Here is a 26,483-nt window from a genome sequence, read left to right as displayed (position 1 = left end):
AACGTTAGTCATGGAGCTGATCATTCACTAGAAAATAACCCAAAACCTTAAAGCCTTTTGATTGCATTTTCTTTTAACGAAGTCTGTGTTTAGTAGGTAATCACTTTTTTCCCCCACCAGTTTACCACTGTTTAACTGGTAAAGAAAACAGAATTGAATGGTACCTGACATTGCAACATTGGGATTTTCTTCATTACAAAGTGGGTGGCATGGTGGCACAGTGGTTAGCACTGCTGCTTCACAGTGCCAGAGACCCAGGTTCAATTCCCACCTTGAGCAACTGTCTGTGTGGAGTTTGCGCATTCTCACAGTGTCTGCGTGGGTTTCCTCCGGGTGCTCCTGTTTCCTCCCACTGTCCAAAAAATGTGCACGTTAGGTGAATTGGCCATGCTAAATTGCCTGTAGTGTAAGGTGTAGGGGAATGGGTCTGGGTGGGTTGCTCTTAGGAGGGTCAGTGTGGACTTGTTGGGCCAAAGGGCCTGTTTCTATACTGTAAGTAATCTAAAGTAATCTAAAGTGAATTACTCAGTTTGATCATGTCATTAGCATTACAAAGGCCTTGTACGTTATTAACTACTTATTTTTCGGTGAATGATTTTGATTTTTCTTCTTCAAAATGTATAATTTGGAGATCTGAAACAAAACACAGTACTGGAGAAATAGGTCTCACAGTATCCATGGAAAGAGAAACAGAGTTAACATTTCCGGACTAATATGATTCCTCCCAAGAGTCTCAGAACTGGTTCTTTTGGCACAGCTGTTGCTGATCTGTGAAGTTTCTTCAGCACTTAACAGCAATTAGTTTCGGTGAGCTTTTACCCAGTGCCTCTCTCCTGGCCATATGGAACCTTGCTAAAAAAAACCTCTTAATCTTACAAACCTTGTTAGATTAATGCATTCAATTTTTTTGAATTGTTATTTTAACTATGCCTCCTTATACTCAGTGTCAGTTACTGAGAGTTGATTAAAGCCAACACTACAGTCGGTTCTCGAAGCTCAGCTAATGAAAGGAGATATACCAGAGTGGGTCTGCTTGGTGATCCTTTTCAAGTGCTCCTCCGAGGTCAGAGGGCCAACTCACACAGTTTGTAACAGGTGTACTCTGTTCCTACCTCCTACCTTGTACTTGGCACTCCTCCAGCTGTCACTTATTCATGTACTGGTTGACTATTTCATCGAGCATCCAAAAAGCCTCTACTGGGGATCTGTGGATCAGATCCCAGTATGAGAAATGCTACTGTACAAATAGACCAAGAGGTGACTTAATTGAAGCTTTTAATATCAAGAGATTTATTAGGTTTGACATAGAGATGAAACCAGGTGAAACCAGAAGTGGACCATAAAATGTAAGCCAGTCACAACTTCTTACACAAAGCAGGGACAATGTGGTACCCATTAACACATGGAATAGTTGGAGGTGAATAAGACAAACCTCTAGAAGCACAATGGCAAAAGGAATAAAGGGATCTGTTGATGACTGAGATGAAGAGGGGTGGAAGAAGGCTCATCTAGACCAAAAACATCAAACAGATCAGAATGTAATTGCCAGGCTACTGAGGCGTTGAAACATCAACCATTAGCACATGGTATGTTTAACTGAACGACCACTTAGACCAGTCTTGATCATCGTTTTATCGCCCAAAACAAAAAAACACCACTCACACTAAACTTGTTTATATTTTATTGAAGTTCACAGGGGAGGAACATATTATAAATTATGCAACAGCTTAATATGGAATTGTTACACCTCTACCTGGAATCCTGTCAAACCAAGAATTCCACAGGGTTATTTTACTCAGGGAATGTTGACTTCGCTGTGCAGAGTTCACATGACCTCCAGTGACAGATACTGTTCCTGGTCAGAAAAAAAAAAGTGAACTGGGAGGATTTAAGGAAGGAATCTATCCAGCTCTTTGCATTTTCAAGTGAGATCCTAAATAGTGTTAAATATGATAAACTACATTTAAAAAAAAAGAAAGATGAACACTTCAGTTAAGCGGCTTGGATGCTCTCAAAAGACATTCACATAACACAGACTAACGAAATTCCAAATTAGATGTGAGGTAATGCAGACATCAACACTTTGGTATGGGGGTGGGATGGCAGTAGTTGTGAGATATGTATCACCCTCAAAAACCCCAAAATATCTGATATCTTGCACACACTTGGAAGATCTTATAACTTTTACAAAGTTCACATATTTTAAAACCTCCAAGAGCCTGGCGCCATTTTTGGGCCTTAGAAGGAATGATTGAAAAAAAAAACTGAATGAAGAGGTAGCTGCTTTAAAAATATAAAATTTTTTAAACCACCAATTTGTGGCTGACTTTGTTCTTGAAACTTGGGCTCTTCTTTGCTCCCTTTTAAATAATCGTAGGTGAAATGGACGGCGGTAATCATCACCACTACAGGACAATCCACATGCTGCGACCACTGTCTGCCAAACGCTTCAGCGAGCGGCCTAGAGAAAAGCCAACATTGAAACTGAATCACCATGAGTGGTCACTGTGCTGTTCAGGCTGGGATTTCAATGCAGATCCAGAACTAATGAGACCAGTTACTCACTGGCAGTCACTGAGATTGAAAACCAACACAAACAGAATAGTCATGTGATTATGAGCCACTGGGAGTGGTTTACCAGGCCTGTGACATTTTGAAGTGTGGGGTGATCATCTGTCCATCCATCCCCACCCCTCCTTATGGCAATGGATTTGAAGACTTAATACATGACCTGAAGGTAAAACCCTGTGATCCAACTCTGCTGGAGTGCAGCTATTCGAACCCTGACGAGCATTTTCCCCAAGACCATTAACTGAACTACCCTTGTCTTGGAGCAGCTGGCTGTGATGTATCATAACTGACTGCAGCACAGAGTGACAGGGCACAGGTATACACAGGTCATTCTACTATAACACACGCATCGTTAACGCAAATTCGCTGTAACACAATTGACGAATTGGGGACATTGTTTCTAAAGTGTAAGCTTTTAAAACGTGTGTTGGCAGCAATGCAATTACATTGCCAACGCTTGAAGCACTGTTTCTAAAACGTGATTTTTCTATAATGTGGGGTTGCACAAGAACACAACCATCGTGTTATAGAAGAACTACCTGTACCAGAGATTCCCCACAAAGGACTGTTTTATTGTTGATCAGGCACTTCCTCAATAGATGAGCAAAATGTAAGTGACATGCCCAGAATTCAATTCTGTTGTTAACTCTCACCCCCACCAGGACTCTTTCAATTTCTTTGACCTGCAGAATCAAAAAGATAGCAGTCTTAAATGGTAGTTCAGGCAAAATCCTTCAACCAAGCAATAGGGGCATTGAGACTATTGGAACTATGTGTTTGCTTGGTGAACTGGAGAAAGCAGGCTGCAAGTGGTCCCCGGTTAGATCACAAACATTGCTGCATTGCAATAAGTTTACACATAGGTTAGGGCCGCGCACACACTCTTGGCACAAAAACATACCTTTATGCAGAGCTTCATTTGTCATTCTGTTGACATTGCGAAAGGTACTTTCAGGGACCAGCCATCTCATTGCTATATCAACACAGCTTTTCCGGAAGGTACTCCAAACACTGCCACTATATAAAATGATTGCCAAGGAGAGAGAATGGGAGGACGGTGGTGGTGGTGGTGGGGGGGGGGGGGGGGGGGGGAAAGAGAGAGAGAGAGGTACATTAGTCTAAATTTTCATTCCAAGGTCTTATTGAATGAAATTCACTACGTAACTTACCTTGTTTGCCCCTGTACTGCAGTTAAGTCACCAACTCCCATAGTTGCAAAGATACCAGTGTTTAGATTCCATGTGCCCTTCAAACAAGTATGATAGGTCTTAGGTCTGAAAAATCAGTGACAGAGTTTGATAATATTTCACAGATACACATTCAGCTTACTAACACAGGATTGTTTTGGGGGACACTCAAAACTAAATTGTAATACACAATGGTTCCAGTGCTGAGTGTGGGAACATACTGCCAGAGTCACAATGTGGTAGCTAGCCAGAATAGAAAATTTTAGTCTAGAATTCTGCAACTCACTCCTTGAGTGCGTGCTGGTATTCAATAATAATTTTAACAAAGAGGAGAGGATATATACTTAAAGGAGAGAAAACTACAGGGCCTGTGGGAATGAACACAGAAATAGAACTGATTAGATAGGTCTTTCAAAGAGCTGACATAGACACAATGGGCCAAATGGCCTCCGCCTGTGCTATAAGATTCTGTTCTATGTTCTTTGAGGCCAAGGGAATATTGATGTGGACCTTTCCTTCAGCTGACAAAAAGGAAACATGATCTGTGAAAGTAGTAGTTTCCAAAGATCAAATGAGCTACTGCTCCAGAATGTACTGACTCCACTATCATATGGTGGTTAAAATAAATCATAACACATCCATCCATTCTCATGTAATTGAACATCAGGTTCACCCGGATGCTGCCTGGTACAGAGGGTTCTAACTATGAGGAGAGGTTGAGTAGATTAGGATTATTTTCGCTGGAAAGGAGGAGGTTGAGGGGTGACCTGATTGAGGCCTACAAAATCATGAGAGGTGTAGACAGGGTGGATGGCAAGCAACTTTTTCCCCCCCAGAGTGGAGGACTCAATTACTAGGGGTCATGAATTCAAAGTGAGAGGGGAAAAGTTTAGGAGAGATATACATGGAAAGATCTTCACGCAGAGGGTGGGATGCATTGCCAGCAGAGTTGGTAGGAGCAGGAATGATAATATCATTTAAGATGTATCTAGAGAGATATATGAAGGGGCAGGGAGCAAAGGGATACAGATCCTTAGAAAATAGGCGACAGGTTTAAATAGAGGATCTGGATCAGCGCAGGCTTGGAGGGCCGCAAGGCCTGTTCCTGTGCTGCAAGGTTCTTTGATCTTTGAATTTTCTCAGCCATACTAAATATATGACCTTGTTTATATATTCAAATATGAGCTCTCCAACCATACAACTTTCAAGATCACTACACTCCAGTCCTAGCTTCCTTACATTCTGAATCAATATCGCCCCACACCATGGGCAGCTGTGCCTTCAGAATCCCTGAGCCTTAAATCCTTCTCAGCGTGTCCATCTCCAAAGATGCTCCTTAAAACCCAGCTCTTTGACAAAAAATTAAGTTTTGGTAAAGCTTCTGTAAAGTGCTTTGGAACATTTTAATTTAAAGGTGAATTGTGATTACAAATTGTTATTTGCTGTTTACTGCTCAGTGGTATCTCAATTCCTGAAATCTACAGTACTATATAGAATGGACCTTCTGTATTGCATTCCTGTAATAAACATGTCTAAACTTGAATCATACTCACTCATTAGGACTTGGTTGCAAGAAAACCAAACCTCGAAATGGACAGCCAATTAATATTGCATGTGAAGAGGATACTGACTGATTGGAGGATGTTTGGCATAGGGATGCAGCAGGAACTGCTGTCAATCTCAATTGATTTAATTCATGCTTTTTATCCACCTTGTCCATGCCAACACCCTTCTCTGCTCCAATAAAAACAATGCAAGCTTATTCAGTCTTTCCTCAACTTATATTTTCCACCCCTGGTATCCCCTCCAGTGCAATCACATTCTTCCTGTAATTCACACCGGGCAAGTAGATTTTGATTCAACAGGGTTTTCCAGGGGGAATGTGGCAGGGATTGGTAGTCTCCATAACACCATCCTCAGTGAAAAAAGTGCACAGTGCACACTATTGCAGTTTGGTTTCTTGCTGGAATGCAAAACAAGCAACTTTGACTTTTTGAGTCTTTACAGCATTTAATTTCCTGATGTAACAGAATTTATTATTAGGTTATTTACAACAGAAGCAGGAATAGAATAGAGCTGGTCAACTCTCTCCCAACAAGGTATGCAAGCCCAACGTCAGAGCAGAAGCCCTACAGCAGCTTCCCAGCACTTCCAATTCTGATCCAAGCCACCCACAAGGCAGACTGACAAGCTAACATCAACTGATGCAAAACAGAGACTGCAACTCTACAAGTATGGGCACGAACTACCAACTGAGCTCAAACTCATTGCAGATTCCACCTTTAGAAGTAACAAAGCAAGAAAACTTGTATTTCGTCAGCCTGGACTGGATCTCGATCCCACAGCTGGAAAAGTCAGTGTGGAAACCTACTCAATGAACTCCTGAAAGGAACAATATTTCAGATTTCCCACAGAAATTAAGCATATAATGCAAGTCCAACAGGTCTACCATGTTTCATAACTGAACAGCACACACACTGAAGGTTAATTTCCCTTACCTTATTTGCCCTTCTTCATCAGAAGGGTAAGCCAAAAGTAGCAGTCCTATGTTAATGATGACATGGTTGGTTATAGGGCACACCTTGAAACAGAAACAGATCACTATCATACTGATGTTCATGACAGTCCCAAAATCCAAGGAAACAAGAATTCAGTGCACTGTACTTAGTCTGAAATCAACTGGTTTAGGTGCACACCTTTCCAATTTGCCAAACACAGCCTTTTAAGAAGTCAGTATAAAGATATCCAAAAGACTATTTAGTAGAAAAGGGAGCATGGGGTGGGGGCACTTGTGGGCTGGATTGGGGGGGTTAGGGGTGGGAGAGGGAGGAATGCAGGGATGTGTGTGGGTGGGTGTGCACGCACAAGGGTGGTGTGTGTGTGGGCGGTTGCTGCTTAAAACAAGGAAATGCTCGGACTTTAAGAAAATTTTGACCTTCCAGCGTCTGCTGTATTAAAATCAGATTACTGATCAGTAACAGTAGTCCTACAAACTCAAACTTATTTTGTAAGTTTTGTAGCCATCTGAAAGCTTTTTAAATTTATCACACTAGAAGAAATCTACACAGTTTCTAAATTCCACGTTACCCCAAAAGTCCCTCAATCTATAAACTCAGCACACTAAGAGTTACTGTGAAGCCATGTCCTATTCCAGGCTGTCCCAAAACACATTGCTTGTCTGGTCTAAATTTACTTACCTCTAGAATGACAATATCGTAGTCACTGAAGGAACAGTATCGCTTTGACCAGGATGCATCATTCCTTATAATCTCATTAATGACATATTCAAAATCAAGTGTCAGCTGCTCCACAGTGAGATACTTGCCCTGGAAATTCACAAGATATAGGAGATGGGTTGCCAGGGAATAGAGAAAGGCCAGGCACAAGACAGTCATGTATCTGTCTTAGCCATATGTCACACTAAAGAGATTCCTCTCATGGAAATGAGAAGTAGTCAACATAAATCCACCCTCGCACCCCACTCCCCCCTCTCAATACAGCAACCTTGATTACGCAGTAGGCAACGTATACCAGCATACACTCACTCCAGACTGCAATAGCTGTGCCTCACTGAATAGGCCTCTCATCCAAGTCAGAAGGTTGTGGGCTCAAGTTCCACTCCAGAGACTTGAGAACAAGGAATGCAGGCTGATAATTCCAGTTCTGTACTGCAATATGTATATCTGTAAAGATATACAAATTCTATGCAATACAGTTTAATTATTCACAATAATTTGTTCACTGATATAGCAGATTTACCACTTTTTAATCACAAAATCAACTCAGGCCAGAATGCCCTCAGCTAATATTCATCAAGAGAAGATGATAAACTTGGGACCATAATACTTACAGCCAGAAGCAGCCAGTAATAAAGGCGATCTACTTTCGAGCTGTGCCTGTTATAGTGCAGAATTGTCACTAGGTACAGAATACTGATACTTCAGAAATTTACAAAAGAAATGCACAAATTGAAATACTCAAATGTCATTACGTTCCCAGCTGATAGTACAACTGGACAAGTCATATTCCAAAATGAAATCTAGGCTGATTGATCATTTTTAAAAAATATTAATGTGATGGTCATTCACCAAACATCTCATAAGGCTGCAAAGTTTCTTTAACAACAGAAAAGAAATTTATTACATGAAAGACAGCAACAAATATAGAAAACCAAGCTATCTAGATACAGCACATAGAAGAGTTTCAATCACCCAGCAAAGATTTATGCTGTCTTTCAACACAATCCATTACAGAGACTCAAATCTGGTGAAATTACCCCTATCACTACATCAAAACTCTGGTTCAACTTAATGAATTCTCCCAAGTCCTTTCCTGTGAACTGCGAAGTCTTCTTACATTAACCCACAGTTTTTAAACAATCTGCAGATTTCTAACCAAACACCCCTGGTTTGAAAGGTTCACAAAGTAAGCCTTTCTACTGTCTTGTACTCACTTCCAGGAGGAAAACTATATTTGTATCTGACTCTGGTCTGGTTTCCTCTGAGCTGTGCAGAAAGCTTTCAATCTCTGAATTTTCAAAGTTAAAATCAATCCTTGATTATTCTGACCCGAAAAACAAACTACTGGCCGTCAAATGTCAATGTTATTGTTGTAAACTAACATAGCAGAAACAACTTTTCATTAACACTCCAAAGAGGTCCCTATTCTCTCCTCGCATTTCAGATTAAGTCACTGATTCAGAAGGACTGCCTGACCTCGTTATTTCTTTAAAAAAACTCCACAAAATGTAACCCATCTATACTCCACTATTCTAAGATCCAAAAAACACGACAAAAAAATTCTATAATTAATCACACACTTCTCGTCACAACCACAATTCAAATTATTCCCTTCAAGGACCACTGATGAACAAATTACCAGTAACTCACTACTGACAAGGCAAAAGACCACCTTTAAACAAATTTGCAAGAATGAAATCTTAAAAACTTTTACTGCTGGCCTCTTTTACATTTCAGTATTACCCCATCTTTATAATCATTGTGACAACACACCAGGTTGCTGGACAGTGCCTGCAATTAGAGCACGGTGGTTTACCACTTTGTAAGGTACTGCACCAACAGTTCTGTACCCTTTGCACTTTGCCAGGGATTTATTGCACATTGGTTAAATTACCTGATATAAAGCACTTTCTTTAACAGGTTTCAGATTCCTTCCCCTCAAGTCAGTCACTACAAAATGCAGTGAGATCTTATCATCATACCCTGTGAAAAACAAGATCTGCTTTAGTCTCCCGTCAACAAGTTCCTCTGAAAGCAAACTAATTATTCACAAGTTGCAAGATTAAATAAATCCTTCGAGATCCTCAAATCACACAATTAGGTAAACATTTTCTTCACATAAACAGAGCTACACTTCCTCAGTTTAATCCTTTGATGTAACACATGCAAATATTAATGACACAATGATGCAAATGAGCTAAGTTGCACCTACCGTTGCATCAGAATCATGTGGAAGATGAGCTATCCGAATGAATGGTCATGGGTATGGAAGCCAGTGAGAATGTGCTGCTCAGGCAGCTTGAAGATGGAAGTGAAATTTCTGTGGTTAACAGATGGCTTGCAAAGTTGACCCTTTCACTGCTTGAACATAGTGGAACTGAATAGTGATTTTGTTGCCAATTACTTGGCGTGACAATGTTTAAAGATTAAGGGAACTTACTTAATAAGTAAAACCCACATTGTTTCCTCCTGCCTGTAGCTCAGCAAACTGTCAAGGAAAGTTATTGCTAGCATTCCAACATGTTGAGGAAGCGACTCTTTCCTTTTTGGAAATGGGCAAGATTTGGGAATAGTTGGATGTTAAAAGAGAACTGGAATTAAGCAATGATTGAGGAAGAAATCGAACACCAGCATACAGAATAAACCCAAACATTAACTCAAAGTCTGGTCTGTGACAGGCAGGAAGAGCAAATGAAACTGGGTGAAAATTCTAACTCTTCAAGCGTTGGAGTTAAATTCCAACACTGTGACAGCAGAAAATGTTCTGCACAGTGATAAGAGGCTTTGCTGTGTTTCACCACAGTTCCCGATAGACACAAAATTGTCCTTAAAAACAAACTGTTGCTGCAATAGCAGTGTTCTCGTTCTGCTTCCGAGATGTTGCTGAACAACACTCATTCAGAGCTGCTAAATCACCCAGTAACTAAGGACATACGGTGTAGGGAACAAGTAGGTTGCCTTAAAAGGTGCACACGTGCAAGCCTGTGACCACGTGGGCATGGGCCCATGCAGTGCAAAAGACTGACCACACACATCAAGTAGAAGTTAGCAACAGCATTGCTTAACAATCCTGCAATTACTTCAAGTGGACCAATCTCCAGCACCTCCACCAGTGCAACTGCAGCAATTTAAAAAAAAGTGAAAAAGAACAAATCTGGAATGTTGGCATTTAAATTAAAGACAGGATGCTAGATTTCACAGAACGGGGATTGTACTGAGAGATTTAACCAGCAGTTGGATCTGCAGAAGTGTCATTAACTCCTGCCAACAAAAAAGAAGCTTTTCACATTCCAGGGGGGTTCCTAGTGAATGAAGAATTTTAATGGCAATTACTGCTGTAGGGAATTATGTTAATTGACTTAGATATAGCAAGATCCCACAAACACCAGGAACTGATTGGCCAGAATCTGGTTACATCATACTCACCAAGTCTCACCAAGGTCACAGGGCATTCCTCAGCTTTACTGAGTGCAAGTGCTGTAGGACCTCACACATCCCCGAAACATGCAGAAGGGATCTTGGTTAGCTGCATTCAAAGGGCAGCATATCTGAAATATGGGATGACCGTAGTACTATGCTGAGAAGTGTGTGCTCAAGGTTCAGGAGTTAGACTTCAACACACAGCATTCTGAATTGGGAGAGGTAACACTCACAAAAGAATGGCGATGATTCCAATGAAAGAATTGAGAGTTGTTTGAATTAGTGCTCACAATTACCAAAAGGCAATCCCATTGATTTCAAGCACCCTCCAATAATACCAGAGTGATATGGGCAAGGAACTGAGAGCAGGTTCTCTGCTGACTCGTCATTTTGAGATAGACAGTGAACACACCACCAGGGAAGAATCTTGCAAAGGGCATTCTGACAAGGAAAGCAGGGAAAACTAGTGGACAATCACAACATTATTGCAAACTAATTAGGCAAACACTATCCTGACAACCAAAACTTGAGGCATAAATAATATTTTAGCACTACTACATAACTCACCATCATCATCATCTGCAGCCATACCAGAAGGCTCCAGAACATAATGCAGCTTTATATAGTTCACATACCCAGGCTCTGTTTGTGCAGTTTCATGGTGTTGGCTGCTAGTATTGTTCATTGTACCTGTCTCACACTGAATCAACTCATTTGCCATTTCAGTCCTCAGTTCAGCAGCAGGCAATACACCATTACCCAGTGCAGGATTCCAGTGCGGTGCAGTACAAGAACATCTCAATAGTTGTGAATGTGAATGCTCAGAGTTCAAGGCAGAAGCAGAGGTGTTTGCAACACAACTGGAACACTGAATCTCTGACTTTGCTTCAGAAGAACAAGAGGAGAGTGTGAAATTGGACAGCTCACTTCTCTGCGTACCAAGGGCCTTGTGACAGTCGTCTGTGGTGAGCCCTTGCAGAACACCTTCCTTTGGTTTGGAGCCAGCTTGACTTAAACTACCCGATACTTCTGTGGTGTTGGTGGCAGCTCTCGCTCGCCTAAATATGTCAGCTGCAAACTCCTTCGCTTTACCGGCAGCAGAGGATCGCTCACCATGGGAAGTGTTACATGCTGCCAGTCCACCATGCTTTGAGCTTTTTAATTCCCAGCTCAGCATTTCCTCAGGACAGTATTCAGGGTGCGCACAGCTGGTAGTGTCAGCTTTGTGTAGGATGCAGTTTGGCCCTCCATGGCTGGATGAAGGATGACTTGGAGCTTCACAATGAAGATAACTCGACATGACATCATCCATTACTGGTGATACAAGATTAGGATCTAGCTCAGAATGACCTGGAGGTGCAGTGTTTTCACTACTCTTACTGTACAGAATCTGCCCTTTCTCATCTGAAACACAAAGCCAAGACAGAACAGTTGTCAAGTAAATATAAAATGAACATCTGGTTAAATTAGTGCATAAACTTTACTATAAAAATACAGTGACCCGACAGGTATCTCACTCTCTTTAATCCGGTGTTTCCCTCTGGTTATTTTGTCTCTACCAGTGGCTAGAAGGGTAGGAAGCATTCTGTCATGGTGTTTCAGCCAGAATACGGAGCAGCCTTGATGGACCAGCGGGGTCTGTCGTTCTCCATTATTTTAATCAATCAGGTGAATGTCACCAATATTGCTGCGTTAGTTGACTTCAGTTGGATGTGGCAGCTAAGGCATAACAATCAATCACAGTGGCCTCAGGTTGGACAGGAAAGCTAATGACTCTGGTGGAATTCTATATGTGTACACAGGGTGGCTGGGTTCAGATTGGGGACGTGACTGGGGTTACAATGCCCAATAGGATAGAGGTGTATTTATACCGAGATTCTAAAGAAACCAGGGAGAAACTTTATGTGTATTGATGATCATTAAGAGGGTGGAGTATAGCAAAGACTTGTCAGTACATTTAAAAAACACAACTGTGGCTGTCCTATGATAAAATCTTTACAACGACAGCATACCTTTCACATCAAAAGAAAAACTCCTTCCAATAATGGCATTGGATCTGAGAACGCATTTTAATACCCATTCAAAAGTTGGGCACCTTCAATATCACTTAGTGCAGTGGCAGTGTCACCTCAATCTTGCACTCAGGTCTCAGGGTTAGGATTTGACCAATGGTCATCTCAAGTGTTGCTAACAAGTTACAGATTACCCTTAAGTAGATGCCCAGAGCCAGCAGTGGAAATGGCTGCTTCAGTGAACAGAGAGGAATATTTCTGCCCGAATTAAAATAATTTGGACCCTTTTCTGTACTTGTGACTAGCTCATTCATACGTACTGTCTAGGTTCCTAAATCAACAGTTATGACATACCTGTTGTGTTGACAGATATGGCACAAGCTACCAGAGAGTAGCTGGTATTGAGTAACACCACTCCATCTTTCTTGAGCTGAAAGGCAGGCTGAAATGTGGGGAAGGGATACACCACCTGGTACTTTGTGTGAAGCATGAAGCCATGCTGTAGACAGTAGGCATTCTGCTCATCTGCAAAAGACACAATAGCATGTTAGGTCTGAGCAGAGTGAAGTATAACAGCTTTAACAGACATCTTAGTGTGAAATAAGTATCTTTCTTCAAACCTGTGCTAAGCAAAGCCATATCCTTGCAGTCAGGACAGAATGCAAATGGCGGCGTAGCAACTGTTGTAATATAAATATCTCGATCATTCTCATCACTCATCACCATGTTTATCAGCAGATCATTCACTGAGCGGATGCTGCATTAAAAGAAAACAGAACTTGGATTTAATATAATGGGATGAAAATATTATATATTCAAAACTTTGCCAGAGGAAGGCCAAAACTTCACCCATACCCCTCCCAATCCCACACCTAACACTCAAAACAAACAAGTCAGTCACACATCTCTGTAGTATGTGGTAAAGGGAAAAACAGAGACAGGAGAAAAACACACTGCACAAAAAGATACCAGAACAACAAGATTCCACAAAAAAGAAAAATAGGTTAATTTGCCTTGGTATGTTGTTTTAGGAAGAAATATTGACTAGGGTAAAAGGGTAACTCCTTACTTCAACCAGCATTAAACGCATTAACGTCAAGCAAGTGGAGTTAACAACTCAGTGGATATTTGCACTCCAGCCTCCTGAGTGGGATTTGAACTGACAGCCTTCTCACTCAAAGGAAAATGTGCTTCCCACTGAACCACATTTAACAATTGACTCCAAATCTCAGCAGGTTTGCTGCAGCAAAGGAGAAGGTTGAAAATTTTCAGAACAGCAGCTGCCAAACAAGCTAGAAACATCAACTGCTGAAATATCACTTTCACTGAAACAAACATTTGAGTATTGCAGTCAGGAAGGATATAGAGTGTGCAGTGGACTGAGATTCATCAGAATGAGACCATGGCTGGAAGATCAATTAAGCCCATAACAGAGAGGCATCACCTTAATATCTGAGCTAGGCTGTTCCGGGTGAGGTCATTTCACACAAATAGTCATGGGAATCTGGAACTTGCTCCTCACAAAGCTGGGGGAGTCAATGAAAATTTAGAAGTAGAGTGATAATTTTATAGTAGGCAAAATAACCAAGGAACATGCAATCAAGGAAGGTAGACAGAGCTAATACAAATTAGCCAGGATCAAATGTCAAGCTAGACAGGCTGAAGGACCTCCTAAATGTTGGCATGAATACTCACTTGAACCCAAATACGATAAGTTTTGAGGGATCGCTTGGCCATTCACACACTGTGAGATACAAGTCGCTGTACACTTCCTGATCTTTGAACAGGTGCACTTGCCTCACCTAAAGTTCAACAACAAAAATTTTAAAAGATTTGTTTTTCTTGTACAGTTGAGTTCTCCAGAATGTGAATGTTTCTAAAATTAGTATGCGGTCAAATGTAGCAAGCATATATATGTGCATAGACACGTGGGAACATGATAAGTTCATAGACGAGATGAGATGTGAGAGATATGCAAGAAATATCGAAATATCATGGCCGATACCAAGTCTGCCCTTAGTAACAGATTTTAAAGAGGTAGTGGCTATGGATTTAATGGTATTGGATAAAGAAAAATTCATTTTCATTTTGCATTTTGAAGATTTGGCAACCAGATTTTATTTTTCAACAATAATACACAGGAAAGATAGGAAAATAGCTTGGATACAGTAATGAAAAAGTGGATGGGGACTTGACTTGGACCAGCGACAAAATTTAACACCAATAATTGGGGAGGGGTGTTGGCGGCACAAGATTGTTCACCCACGAATTGGGGATTGTGTCCAAATATGAACATAATAGTTCTAACTACAGCAGCAGAAAGCCCTTTCAGCAATGGGGTATATGAAAGGAAATATGCAGTAATAAATGAATGATTGATTAAAATTTGGCAGATCAGCCAAACTATAAAATATCATCTGCACTAGTGTTGGCTGTCCAAGCTAAGGATTTGTTGTAGATGGCTGCAGGATACAGTCTATTATCAGTTAGTCTTTGACAGGAATTCTGAAGTTCCTTTGGTATTAAGTGATCAGCCCCCAGCTTGGGAAGGTTTGAAAGTAGATTGATGTTTATAGAGCATTTGAATGCACTGTTTGCAGGCAGAAAGGCTTTCATTGAAGGTGAAGTCTCAAAGAATTTGACAAATCTTAAGGTCATCAGAAACCAGTTTCAACCAGGGAGATAAGGTTTATTATACAAAGAGAGGGTCTTAATGAATGGAAAGCCCTGGAGATTATTGGTAAAGACAAAAAGATAATATTGGAAACCCCGCAAATCAGACTGTTCACGTACACTCATCAATGTTACAGATTTGCAGAGAGGAGACAATTACCTCTCATAACCAGTGACTTCCCAGCTATGAGGATCAAACTGCTGCAACTGACAGTTTGCCTGATGATAGACAGCTCAATTCTGATCATTAATGAGGCCATTAGCCCCGAAGGACAATTACCAAAATTGACTACTAAGTCAAATATTTACCAGAAGGGGGCTAGTCAATGGAGAAATGTAACCATTATAAGAGCGAGCAGAGATGGCCACTGGAAAATACAAAAGTTGGATAATGGGCAGGTGGTTAGGTCCATGGATTGCAAACACGAAGTACAAAGATGGATGGCATGAAAATGCAGTGTCAGCTCAAATACTGGGTCCAGGAGTGAACATGCCCTTGCAAAGAGATTATTAAGATAAGAAGTGGGGTGATCAAATTGTAGCAGTCCAAAAAGAAATAGAATGTAAGACAGAGTTTTACAAGTTTAACAAGGACAAAATTAATTGCACAAACTGGGAATACTACCAGGAACAGAAGCCCATGCAATCAGGAAGTCTTGGAGCCCTCCAGCAAACCACAAGTTACAACATTTTCAGAGAATGGAGAAATCTCCAAACTGAAATGGGTGGATAGCAGCAGTCATCTACCTCATTGTATTAGTTTGTTCCTTTCTTTGTAAAGCACAGTTTATGCATACTGGAAAAAAATCTGAAACTTGGAAGAACAGAAAAAAAAAATAGATTTTTGCATGTCTCGTGAGGTAATGTTATACACCGATTTATTTATAGGAATCTCCTTTATTCTCTTTATGCCCCATCTGACCTTCAAACTTCTCTTTTTCCTTCCTGTTTTTAGAGACACTTCTTAACCTTTCTTTCTGCCAAAGTTTTCATCATCTGTCTCAATACCTCCTTTGGTGACTCAGTACAAAATTTTGTTTGATATTCACTTCTGTGAAACATCTTCAACTTCTAATAGTTTAATGGCACTTGATCAATGCAAGCTGTTATTAAGAAACTAAAACTGATCAACACAAGACCATCAGACAGAGAAAATGGACAATGTCAGGACAAAGGAGTTCAGCACTGGAGTTTAGAGTATTCTTTATTTACAAGGAAACCTTTGATACACACCTTTTTCAACTTGTCATGGATGTTGAACTTCCACCAGTACAGGTAATATACATAGTATGGTAACTCATCAATATCCTGCTCTGGTACATCCCGAGTGTAGGACAGCACATACCGACCACATTTTGTAAAGCCAAGGAATATGTGACTGCGGTAAGGGAATGGGAACAAGGGCATATGGAGACAGATTAAACTACAGAAAGTAAAAATGAACATTACAATTCCTGATTAATAGGAATGAGCTTTTCAGACATCCAAAATCCAAGAAAACATTCAGATACATATAAAATCTACTTGTTAAAGTCTAACACCAATTCCTGGGTGCACTGCCTAATTTTTCTCTGCCTTGCCTGAAAGCATTGGTTAGGAGAAAGTGGGGACCACAGATGCTGGAGATCAGAGTCAAGAGAGTGATGCTGGAAATGCACAGCAGGTCAGGCAGCATCAGAGGAGCAGAAGAATTGATGTTTCGGGCATTCCTGATTCCCAAAATGTCGATTCTCATGCTCTTCGGATGCTGTGCTTTTCCAGCACCACACTTTCAACTCTGAAAGCACTGGCTGTTTAATCAAGTGTAACTCCATACAGTTGCCCTTTGGTTACTTTGCTCATGAATCACAGGGAGGAACACATTTTCTCCATTCAACTTCACTTGACAAATTTCATTGGGTTATCATTGCATTGTGTGTGTGTGTGTGTGTGTGTGTGTCAGGGTCAGGAGGGAGTTGTTACATCCTACAGTACTCATTTTGTGCACGTGGAGAAATAATTATTTTTCTCTGTCAAACATAAGGAAACTGATATGTATTCCAGCTTAGGTACTTCTGCCCAAATGAGAACATTTTCACTCAGCACAGACCAAGAAATGAAACCTCCTGATCTGCAAGGCTTGTTTGATCAGGCCATCCGTTTATATAATGAATGGTAGAATAAGCTTCAGGGGCTGAATAGCATCCTTCTGTTCCCACATACCCATGAGTTAAATTCTCTGACCCATGAGGAAAACTATTCGGTTGTGCACTTTGAACCTTTCTACATCACGAATAACTGAGTCAAATTGCACAGATATGTGGTCAAAATTCAAATCCAACAATCCTGAGAACATGCAATAGGCTCCCAGTAGATTGCAGCCCTGCCATAAACACAATGAGAGAAACTACAGACTGCTGAATTGTTGCCTGTCACTAACCCAGCGAGTACAGTTTTGTGGAGATTTGAGGTCAAATCTGAAATTAGAACGTTTCTCATTATCTTTACCATCGTCTGCAATTTCAATGGAGCACCCCAGCAAGGGGAAACCATTCTGTTCAGAAACTTTTGTACCACAGAGGCAAACAATAAAAATTTTGATATTAATAGCTAAATACTGCAGAGCTTAGTTCAATCTCCACATATATGCCATGAGATACTAGAGCAAAACAAATGCATTTGTCTGAAAAATCCTTTGGCAGGGGCCTGCCTAAAATGAAGGGTTAACGCCTCCACACAATGGTGCAATGCTACAGGTGAATCCACTGGTATCTCACAGAATAACGGCAAGAGCCTGGAGCCTGGCATTCTCCTCAAGCTAAGTCAATGAATGATCTAAAAACTCTTCTTCCATTTAAAACAAAAGGTTGAAAATGCCAGAACAAAAATATCTACTGACTTAGGAAATAGTTTACATACCCAGCTAGTAAAAAATCATCATTCACAATGTTCTTCAGGGGAACGCAAAGAATGGGAGGCAAATTTTGGAACATTCGGTGAGAGAACTGGCCTGTTATCTGTCAAAGAAAAAAAAGGTTACATTTGTTTGTTGCCATAAGGACACATGATAATTGGTACTCGTTTGGATAAGAACTGGATTCAAATATTTTACCTGCGATTTCACATAACCCTTCACCTAACCCAACTGGATAATGACAAACTGCTTGGTAAAAGAAAACATCACCCAATCAGTTAAACTGGGACTAGGAACTCAATGTCCATTCACTCCTCATCACGACTCCCTTCTTAGGAGGGCAGAATGATCAAGAAGATTCTGTCAGACCAGAGTAAATTGTTGGAACTTCTAAGCTCAGCTTTTAATTAATAAATTAATAATCAATGCAAGTATAAGCCTCAAGGGCATCCTGATTATGCCAAGAGCAATTCCCTTCAATTCCTGGTTCTGAAACAAGCTCCTTCATAGTCTTTATGCCTATTAAAACCTGGATTAAGAATCAATAGAAACCTCTGATATATTTATTAGAACTGAAAAACATTTGGAGCAAATCATCTCCCACATGAATGGCATCCAAATCGTCAACTCCTCACTCAAAAATAGGTCTGGAGAAGTCTGCTAATTTAAAAATTTTCTTCATTAAGCTAAATTTTCTTACTGACAGGTTAAAGTTCTGCATTTATCAAAATTGAAACCAGTAGGTAATCAAGAAAAAAAACTGCTAACCAGTAAAACAACTGGATGGGAAAATAAAAAGATACTGCAAGCCTATTTTTTTTAGAATTTATTCACAGGATGAATGTGGGTGTCACTGGCTGGGAAAGTATTCATTGACCAGTCCTAACTGCCTTTCAGAAGTTGCAAGCTGCCTTCCCTAACTGCTTCAGTCCTTGGAGTGTAGGGACACCTACAATTAGATTAGATTACTTACAGTGTGGAAACAGGCCCTTCGGCCCAATAAGTCCACACCAACCCATTCCCCTACATTTACCCCATCACCTAACACTATGGGCAATTCATCTAACCTGCACATTTTTGGATTGTGGGAGGAAACCAGAGCACCCGGAGGAAACCCACGCAGACACGGGGAGAATGTGCAAACTCCACACAGTCAGTCGCCTGAGGTGGGAATTGAACCCGGGTCTCTGGCGCTGTGAGGCAGCAGTGCTAACCACTGTGCCACCGTGGGAAGGAGTTCTAGATTTTGACTCAGCGACAATGAAGAAATGACAAAATATTCCCAAGTCAAGATAGTGAGCATTTTGGAGGAGTACTTGCAGATAGTGCAGCAACATGCACCTGCTGCCCATGTCCTTCTGGGTGATGGGTTTGAAAGATATTATTGAAGGAGCCTTGGTGAATTTCTGCAGTACATCTCTATAGTGTATTTCACAACTACTGGGATGTCCCACACTATTTCACAACTGATGCAGTTATTTTGAAGTGTAATCACTGCAAGCGGAAACGAGTACAGGCTCAGCAAGATTCCACAACATGCATGTCACACCATGCAGCTGCGGATGGTGACAGCGGGCTCCAACTTCTTTGCAGCACACGGCTGAAACTCTTCAACCTTACCACCTGCCACTGGCATCTGTTAGAAGGATTTACAGATTGAAAATCAACCAGTTTGGCCACATTATGGACACACCTTCCTTGGTCATCTATCCTGGAATGGGATTTAAACCTAGGGTGGGAAAGAGGCACACTACCAAGACTTCCCACTCAAACTCATTTTGCAAAGAAGGGACTTAAACCCTGGCTCCAGAGGTGAATCACTATTATCTCAGCCATTGCACTACTCAATGCTGAATATTTGTAGCAGGTTACAGAGTGATTTCATTTTTGATGTGCAGAGGCAAATCCAGAATCCATTCTACATCATTAACATCCCATTAAACAGTGACCCAAATATGTAATTAAAGTTAATGTCTGGTGGTACTGGCTAAGAGAAAATGATAAGATCTCAGTACCTCATGTTTGTACTGTAGCATCAACATGAACCAAAGCCTGGTTCAACACACCCTGTGCAAGACGACACCTTTGACAATATGGCACTCCCTTGGTGCTACCACGGAATGTTGTTAGCTAATTTAAGTTGTCTACTCAATCCCAGAAATACTTTCCAGGCCAGCTTGCAACCAATGGAGCCAAGCTAATGAGGAAGATGTAGTAAGGCAATGATCAGAGGATTATTAATTCATTTACTTACAGCTTACAAGGTACACAGTGCTCGAAATACTGAGGGCATATTCTAGTCATGGCACTTAATGATTTATTTTCTTTGGCACAATACAAAAACATTCTGTTTTTAATGACAATCTACAGCACAGAAACAAGCTGTTTGGCCCACATCAGTATTCAGGCTTCACACAAACCTCCTCTCAGCTCAACAGCATATTGCTTTCTCCCTCAGGTGTTTACCATTTTCTATTTGAATAGATATAGGTTAATATCTCAGCTAGCCCATGTATACAATTTGAAAAGAGCCAAATCATTCTCAGACTCCGGATGCAGTCCGGCCAACTATCGCCCTCTCAGTCTACTCTCAATTCACAAAGTGTTGGAAAGGGTTATTAACCGTGCTATTAAGCAGCACTTACTCTGCATTAACCTACTCCCTTATGTTCATGCTCCTGACCTTATTACCTCCTTGGCCCTGAACTTAAGAGGGTGAGGTGAGAGTGAATGACTTGTGATCAAGGCAGCATTTGAAAGAGTGCGCCTTTAAGCCTTAGGTCAATGGAAATTGATCTGATTTTGATTTGATTTATTGTTGTCAAATGTACCTAAGTACAGTGAAGTACAGTGTTTCACAAGCAGTACAGGCAGACCATAACATACAATGACATACAGATCATAGGATGCTTCAACACGAGGCATACAAGGTTACAGCTGCACAGGAGGTGAACAAAAGCAAAGCCAACATTAGATTTGAAGTTAAAAATCACTCAACACCAGGTTATAGTCCAACAGGTTTAATTGGAAGCACACTAGCTTTCGGAGCAACGCTCCTTCATCAGGTGATTGTGGAGGGCTCGATCGTAACACAGAATTTATAGCAAAGATTTGCAGTGTGATGTAACTGAAATTATATATTGAAGAATTGATTGTTAAGCCTTTCATCTGTTAGAATACAGTGATAGTTTCACTTCTTTCATGCGTAAATCACAAAACCCTTTTTTTAAAAAGTTGCATTCTTGGTTAGCTGTTAACAATGGTGATAGCTAGATACTATGTTGAAGGTGTTAGCCCCCTGTGTTCTCTGTCTATGACCTGATGTTTAGATTGATTCTAAATCTAAAAAGCGAGACAACAGAGTTTTACAGAATCTCACTTTTTAGATTAGAATCAATCTAAACATCATGTAATAGACAGAGAACACAGGGGGCTAACACCTTCAACATATTGTCCAGCTATCACCATTGTTAACAGCTAACCCAAGAATGCAACTTTAAAAAAAAATGGTTTTGTGATTTACACATGAAAGAAGTGAAACTATCACTGTATTCTAACAGATGAAAGGCTTAACAGAATCAATTTTTCAATGTATAATTTCAGTTACATCACACTGCAAATTTTCACTCTAAATTCTGTGTTACGATCGAGCCCTCAACAATCACCTGAAGGAGCATCGCTCCAAAAGCTAGTGTGCTTCCAATTAAACCCGTTGAACTATAAGGTACATTTGTGGGCGGCACGGTGGCACAGTGGTTAGCACTGCTGCCTCACAGCGCCAGAGACCCGAGTTCAATACCCGCCTCAGGCGACTGACTGTGTGGAGTTTGCACATTCTCCCCGTGTCTGCGTGGGTTTCCTCCGGGTGCTCCGGTTTCCTCCCACAGTCCAAAGATGGGCAGGTCAGGTAAATTGGTCATGCTAAATTGCCCGTAGTGTTAGGTAAGGGGTAGATGTAGGGGTATGGGCGGGTTGCGCTTCGGCGGGGCGGTGTGGACTTGTTGGGCCGAAGGGCCTGTTTCCACACTGTAAGTAATCTAATCTAAAACCTGGTGATGTGTGATTTTTAATTTTGTACACCCCAGTCCAACACCGGCATCTCCAAATCATTAGATTTGAAGTTAGAGATGTCTATTCAGCTGTCTATTAACAACAGGGAATAAGCTGTGTCTCGAACCTGTTGGTGCATAGGAGTGACCTTACGAAGGTCTACTATCATGCGAGGTATAGATAAGGTGAATGACAAGGGTCTTTTCCCCAGGAGGGGTGGGCGGAGCTGTTCAAAACTAGGGGGTATATTTTTAAGGTGAGAGGAGAAATATTTCAAAAGGGAAGGACAACTGTTTACAGTTGTTCATGTGTCGAATGCCAGAGAAAGTGATGGCGGCAAGTACAGTTACAATGTTTAAAAGACATTTGGCTAAGTTAATGAATAGGACAGATGTGGAAGAATATGGGCTAAGCACAGGCAGATGGAACTAGTTTTGGTAGGGAACATGGTCAGCACTGATTGGTTGGACAAAAGGGTCTGTTTCCATTCTGCATGCTTCTAATAACTGGATAGCCCCAGAAAGACCTGATCTCAAAACTAGAATTTTTGTTTTCAAATGGAATACAGGGAGAACAATCCATCTGGATATAGAACTGACCCAAAGGTAGAAGACAGAGTGTGGTGGTGGAGGGTTGTTTTTCAGACTGGAGGCCTGTGACCAGTGGAGTGCTACAAGGATTGGTGCTGGGTCCTCTATTTTTCATCGTTTATATAAATGATTTGGATGGGAGCATAAGTGGAGTTAGTAAGTTTGCAGATGACACCAAAATTGGACGTGAAGTGGACAGTGAAGAAGTTTACCTCAGGTTACAACGTTATCTTGATCAGATGGGCCAATGGGCTGAGAAGTGGCAGATGGAGTTTAATTCAGATAAATGCAAGGTGCTGCATTTTGGGAAAGCAAATCTTAGCAGGACTTATACACTTAATGGTAAGGTCCCAGGGAGTGTTGCTGAACAAAGAAACCTTGGAGTGCAGGTTCATAGCTTCTTGAAAGTGAAGTCGCAGGAAGATGGGATAGTGAAGAAGGTGTTTGGTATGCTTTCCTTTATTCAATACTCCTGTACTCAATACTCACAGTATGGAGTACAGGAGTTGGGAGGTCATGTTGCGGCTGTACAGAACATTGGTTAGGCCACTGTTGGGATATTGCGTGCAATTCTGGTCTCCTTTCTATCAGAAAGATGTGAAACTTGAAATGGTTCAGAAAAGATATACAAGGATGTTACCAGGGTTGGAGGATTTGAGCTATAGGGACAGGCTGAACAGGCTGGGGCTATTTTCCCTGGAGCATTGGAGGCTGAGGCACGACCTTAGTTTTATAAAATCACGAGGGGCATGGATAGGGTAAATAGACAAGGTCTTTTCCCTGGGGTGGGGACGTCCAGAACTAGAGGGAATAGGCTTAGGGTGAGGGGGGAAAGATATAAAAGAGACCTAAGGGGCAACCTTTACATGCAGAGGGTGGTACATGTATGGAATGAGCTACCAGAGGAAGTGGTGGAGGCTGGTACAATTGCAACATTTAAGAGGCATTTGTATGGGTATATGAATAGGAAGGGTTTGGAGGGATATGGGCCAAGTGCTGGCAGGTGGGACTAGATTGGGTTGGACCGAAGGGTCTGTTTCCATGCTGCACATCTCTGACTCTAGGCGGGGTTGACAAGTTTAAACAATAATAACACAAAAATAATGATGGAAGCAAGTGCAACAAAGAACTTTCCCTATTATACAACACTGGAGCAGTGATTTGCAGTTGAAATGAATTGAACCAAAAAAAAACCATGATGAGGGTGACCACAGTTTATGGGTGCTCTAGACGATTTGCAGTAAACTGCAATGTAAATGACGCACTTTAATCAACCCTGGTCAATGGAAAGTGATTAATTATTCTATTTTGGTGATTTTATTTGAGGATGATGCTGCTGTAGGTGAGAGGGAGATTTGTTTGGGGTTATTTTTATCTTTATTTTCCCCCCCCGCCACACACACACCCCCCCGTCTTACTGAGGGAGGGTGGGATTCACCCGGCAAAATGCACACTTGTTATTAACTGCGCCCCCATTCCAGTACCTTCAGCCGGGATAAATTCCTCAGGACATTGCTTTTCTTCCTCGCAATCGGGCGCTTGTTCCAGCTCGGCGCCATCTTCTTTCCCCTCCCCCCCCAACCCCCGGGCGCCACCGAACCTGCTGGGCGAGGCCAGGGCCCGCTTTCTATTGGCTGCCCCCGCCCCCATCTCACCCTCCCATTGGACGTCCGCACGTCCATCACGCCAGTCGCCAGCGAGTTTGGTTGAGAGTGCAGGTCGCCCCGGTTGCTAGGTGAGCGCCCTCTGCAGGACCGGCGGCGCACTTCGCCCTTTGACGCACATTCCCTCCAACCCCCACCCCCTCCATTCACCCTCACACCCCCCTCCATTCACCCTCCAACCCCCACCCCCTCCATTCACCCTCCAACCCCCACCCCCTCCATTCACCCTCACACCCCCCTCCATTCACCCTCCAACCCCCACCCCCTCCATTCACCCTCCAACCCCCACCCCCTCCATTCACCCTCCAACCCCCACCCCCTCCATTCACCCTCACACCCCCCTCCATTCACCCTCCAACCCCCACCCCCTCCATTCACCCTCACACCCCCCTCCATTCACCCTCCAACCCCCACCCCCTCCATTCACCCTCCAACCCCCCTCCATTCACTCTCCAACCCCCACCCCCTCCATTCACCCTCCAACCACCACCCCCTCCATTCACCCTCACACCCCCCTCCATTCACCCTCCAACCCCCACCCCCTCCATTCACCCTCCAACCCCCCTCCATTCACTCTCCAACCCCCACCCCCTCCATTCACCCTCACACCCCCCTCCATTCACTCTCCAACCCCCACCCCCTCCATTCACCCTCACACCCCCCTCCATTCACCCTCACACCCCCACCCCCCTCCATTCACCCTCACACACCCCCTCCATTCACCCTCACACACCCCCTCCATTCACCCTCACACCCCCCTCCATTCACTCTCCAACCCCCACCCCCTCCATTCACCCTCACACCCCCACCCCCTTCATTCACCCTCCAACCCCCACCGCCTCCATTCACCCTCACACACCCCTCCATTCACCCTCCAACCCCCACCCCCTCCATTCACCCTCCAACCCCCACCCCCTCCATTCACCCTCCAACCCCCACCCCCTCCATTCACCCTCCAACCCCCACCCCCTCCATTCACCCTCCAACCCCCACCGCCTCCATTCACCCTCACACCCCCCTCCATTCACCCTCCAACCCCCACCCCCTCCATTCACCCTCACACCCCCCTCCATTCACCCTCCAACCCCCACCCCCTCCATTCACCCTCACATACCCCTCCATTCACCCTCCAACCCCCACCCCCTCCATTCACCCTCCAACCCCCACCCCCTCCATTCACCCTCACACCCCCCTCCATTCACCCTCCAACCCCCACCCCCTCCATTCACCCTCCAACCCCCACCCCCTCCATTCACCCTCCAACCACCACCCCTCCATTCACCCTCACACCCCCCTCCATTCACCCTCCAACCCCCACCCCCTCCATTCACCCTCACACCCCCCTCCATTCACCCTCCAACCCCCACCCCCTCCATTCACCCTCACCCCCCCCTCCATTCACCCTCCAACCCCCACCCCCTCCATTCACCCTCACACCCCCCTCCATTCACCCTCCAACCCCCACCCCCTCCATTCACCCTCACATACCCCTCCATTCACCCTCCAACCCCCACCCCCTCCATTCACCCTCCAACCCCCACCCCCTCCATTCACCCTCACACCCCCCTCCATTCACCCTCCAACCCCCACCCCCTCCATTCACCCTCCAACCCCCACCCCCTCCATTCACCCACCAACCACCACCCCCTCCATTCACCCTCACACCCCCCCCATCACCCACCAACCCCCCACCCCCCCACCACCCTCACACCCCCCCCATCACCCCCAACCCCCCACCCCCTCCATTCACCCTCACACCCCCCCCATCACCCTCCAACCCCACCCCCTCCATTCACCCTCCAACCCCACCCCTCCATTAACCCTCCAACCCCCACCCCCTCCATTCACCCTCACACCCCCCCTCCATCACCCTCCAACCCCCACCCCTCCATTCACCCTCCAATCCCCCCCCCCTCACCACCCACCCCACACCCCCCCTCACCCCCAAACCCCCACCCCCTCCATCACCCCACACCCCCCTCCATTCACCCTCCAACCCCCACCCCCTCCAGCACCCTCACACCCCCCTCCATTCACCCACCAACCCCCACCCCCTCCATTCACCCTCACACCCCCCTCCATCACCCTCCAACCCCACCCCCCCCCCTCCATTCACCCTCACACCCCCCCTCCATCACCCTCCACCCCCACCCCCTCCATTCACCCTCACACCCCCCCTCCATC

General features: G+C 43.4%; 1 protein-coding gene across 2 annotated transcripts; it reads right to left on the bottom strand.

The window, feature by feature from the left end:
• Positions 1-1,664: 1,664 nt before the first annotated feature.
• dcaf15 (DDB1 and CUL4 associated factor 15) lies at positions 1,665-24,204 on the bottom strand. 2 transcript variants are annotated; one of them, XM_072564387.1, is made up of 13 exons: positions 24,120-24,204; positions 18,001-18,098; positions 16,336-16,480; positions 14,125-14,231; positions 13,050-13,186; positions 12,784-12,954; positions 10,985-11,821; positions 8,892-8,980; positions 6,956-7,084; positions 6,257-6,339; positions 3,741-3,845; positions 3,473-3,588; positions 1,665-2,461 (listed from the first exon to the last, which is right to left on the bottom strand). In XM_072564387.1, exons 1-13 carry the CDS (start codon positions 24,192-24,194, stop codon positions 2,406-2,408), a joined length of 2,148 nt encoding a protein of 715 aa, XP_072420488.1. In that variant the 5' UTR covers positions 24,195-24,204; the 3' UTR covers positions 1,665-2,405. The 2 variants fall into 2 exon arrangements, with proteins under 2 accessions (XP_072420488.1, XP_072420489.1); XM_072564388.1 differs by lacking the exon at positions 1,665-2,461 and adding an exon at positions 2,468-3,254.
• Between the last annotated feature and the right edge of the window lie 2,279 nt (positions 24,205-26,483).

The sequence above is a fragment of the Chiloscyllium punctatum genome, chromosome 46 (genome assembly GCF_047496795.1).
Source record: "Chiloscyllium punctatum isolate Juve2018m chromosome 46, sChiPun1.3, whole genome shotgun sequence".
NCBI classification, from domain to species: domain Eukaryota; kingdom Metazoa; phylum Chordata; class Chondrichthyes; order Orectolobiformes; family Hemiscylliidae; genus Chiloscyllium; species Chiloscyllium punctatum.
This window is presented reverse-complemented; position numbering and strand designations above follow the sequence as displayed.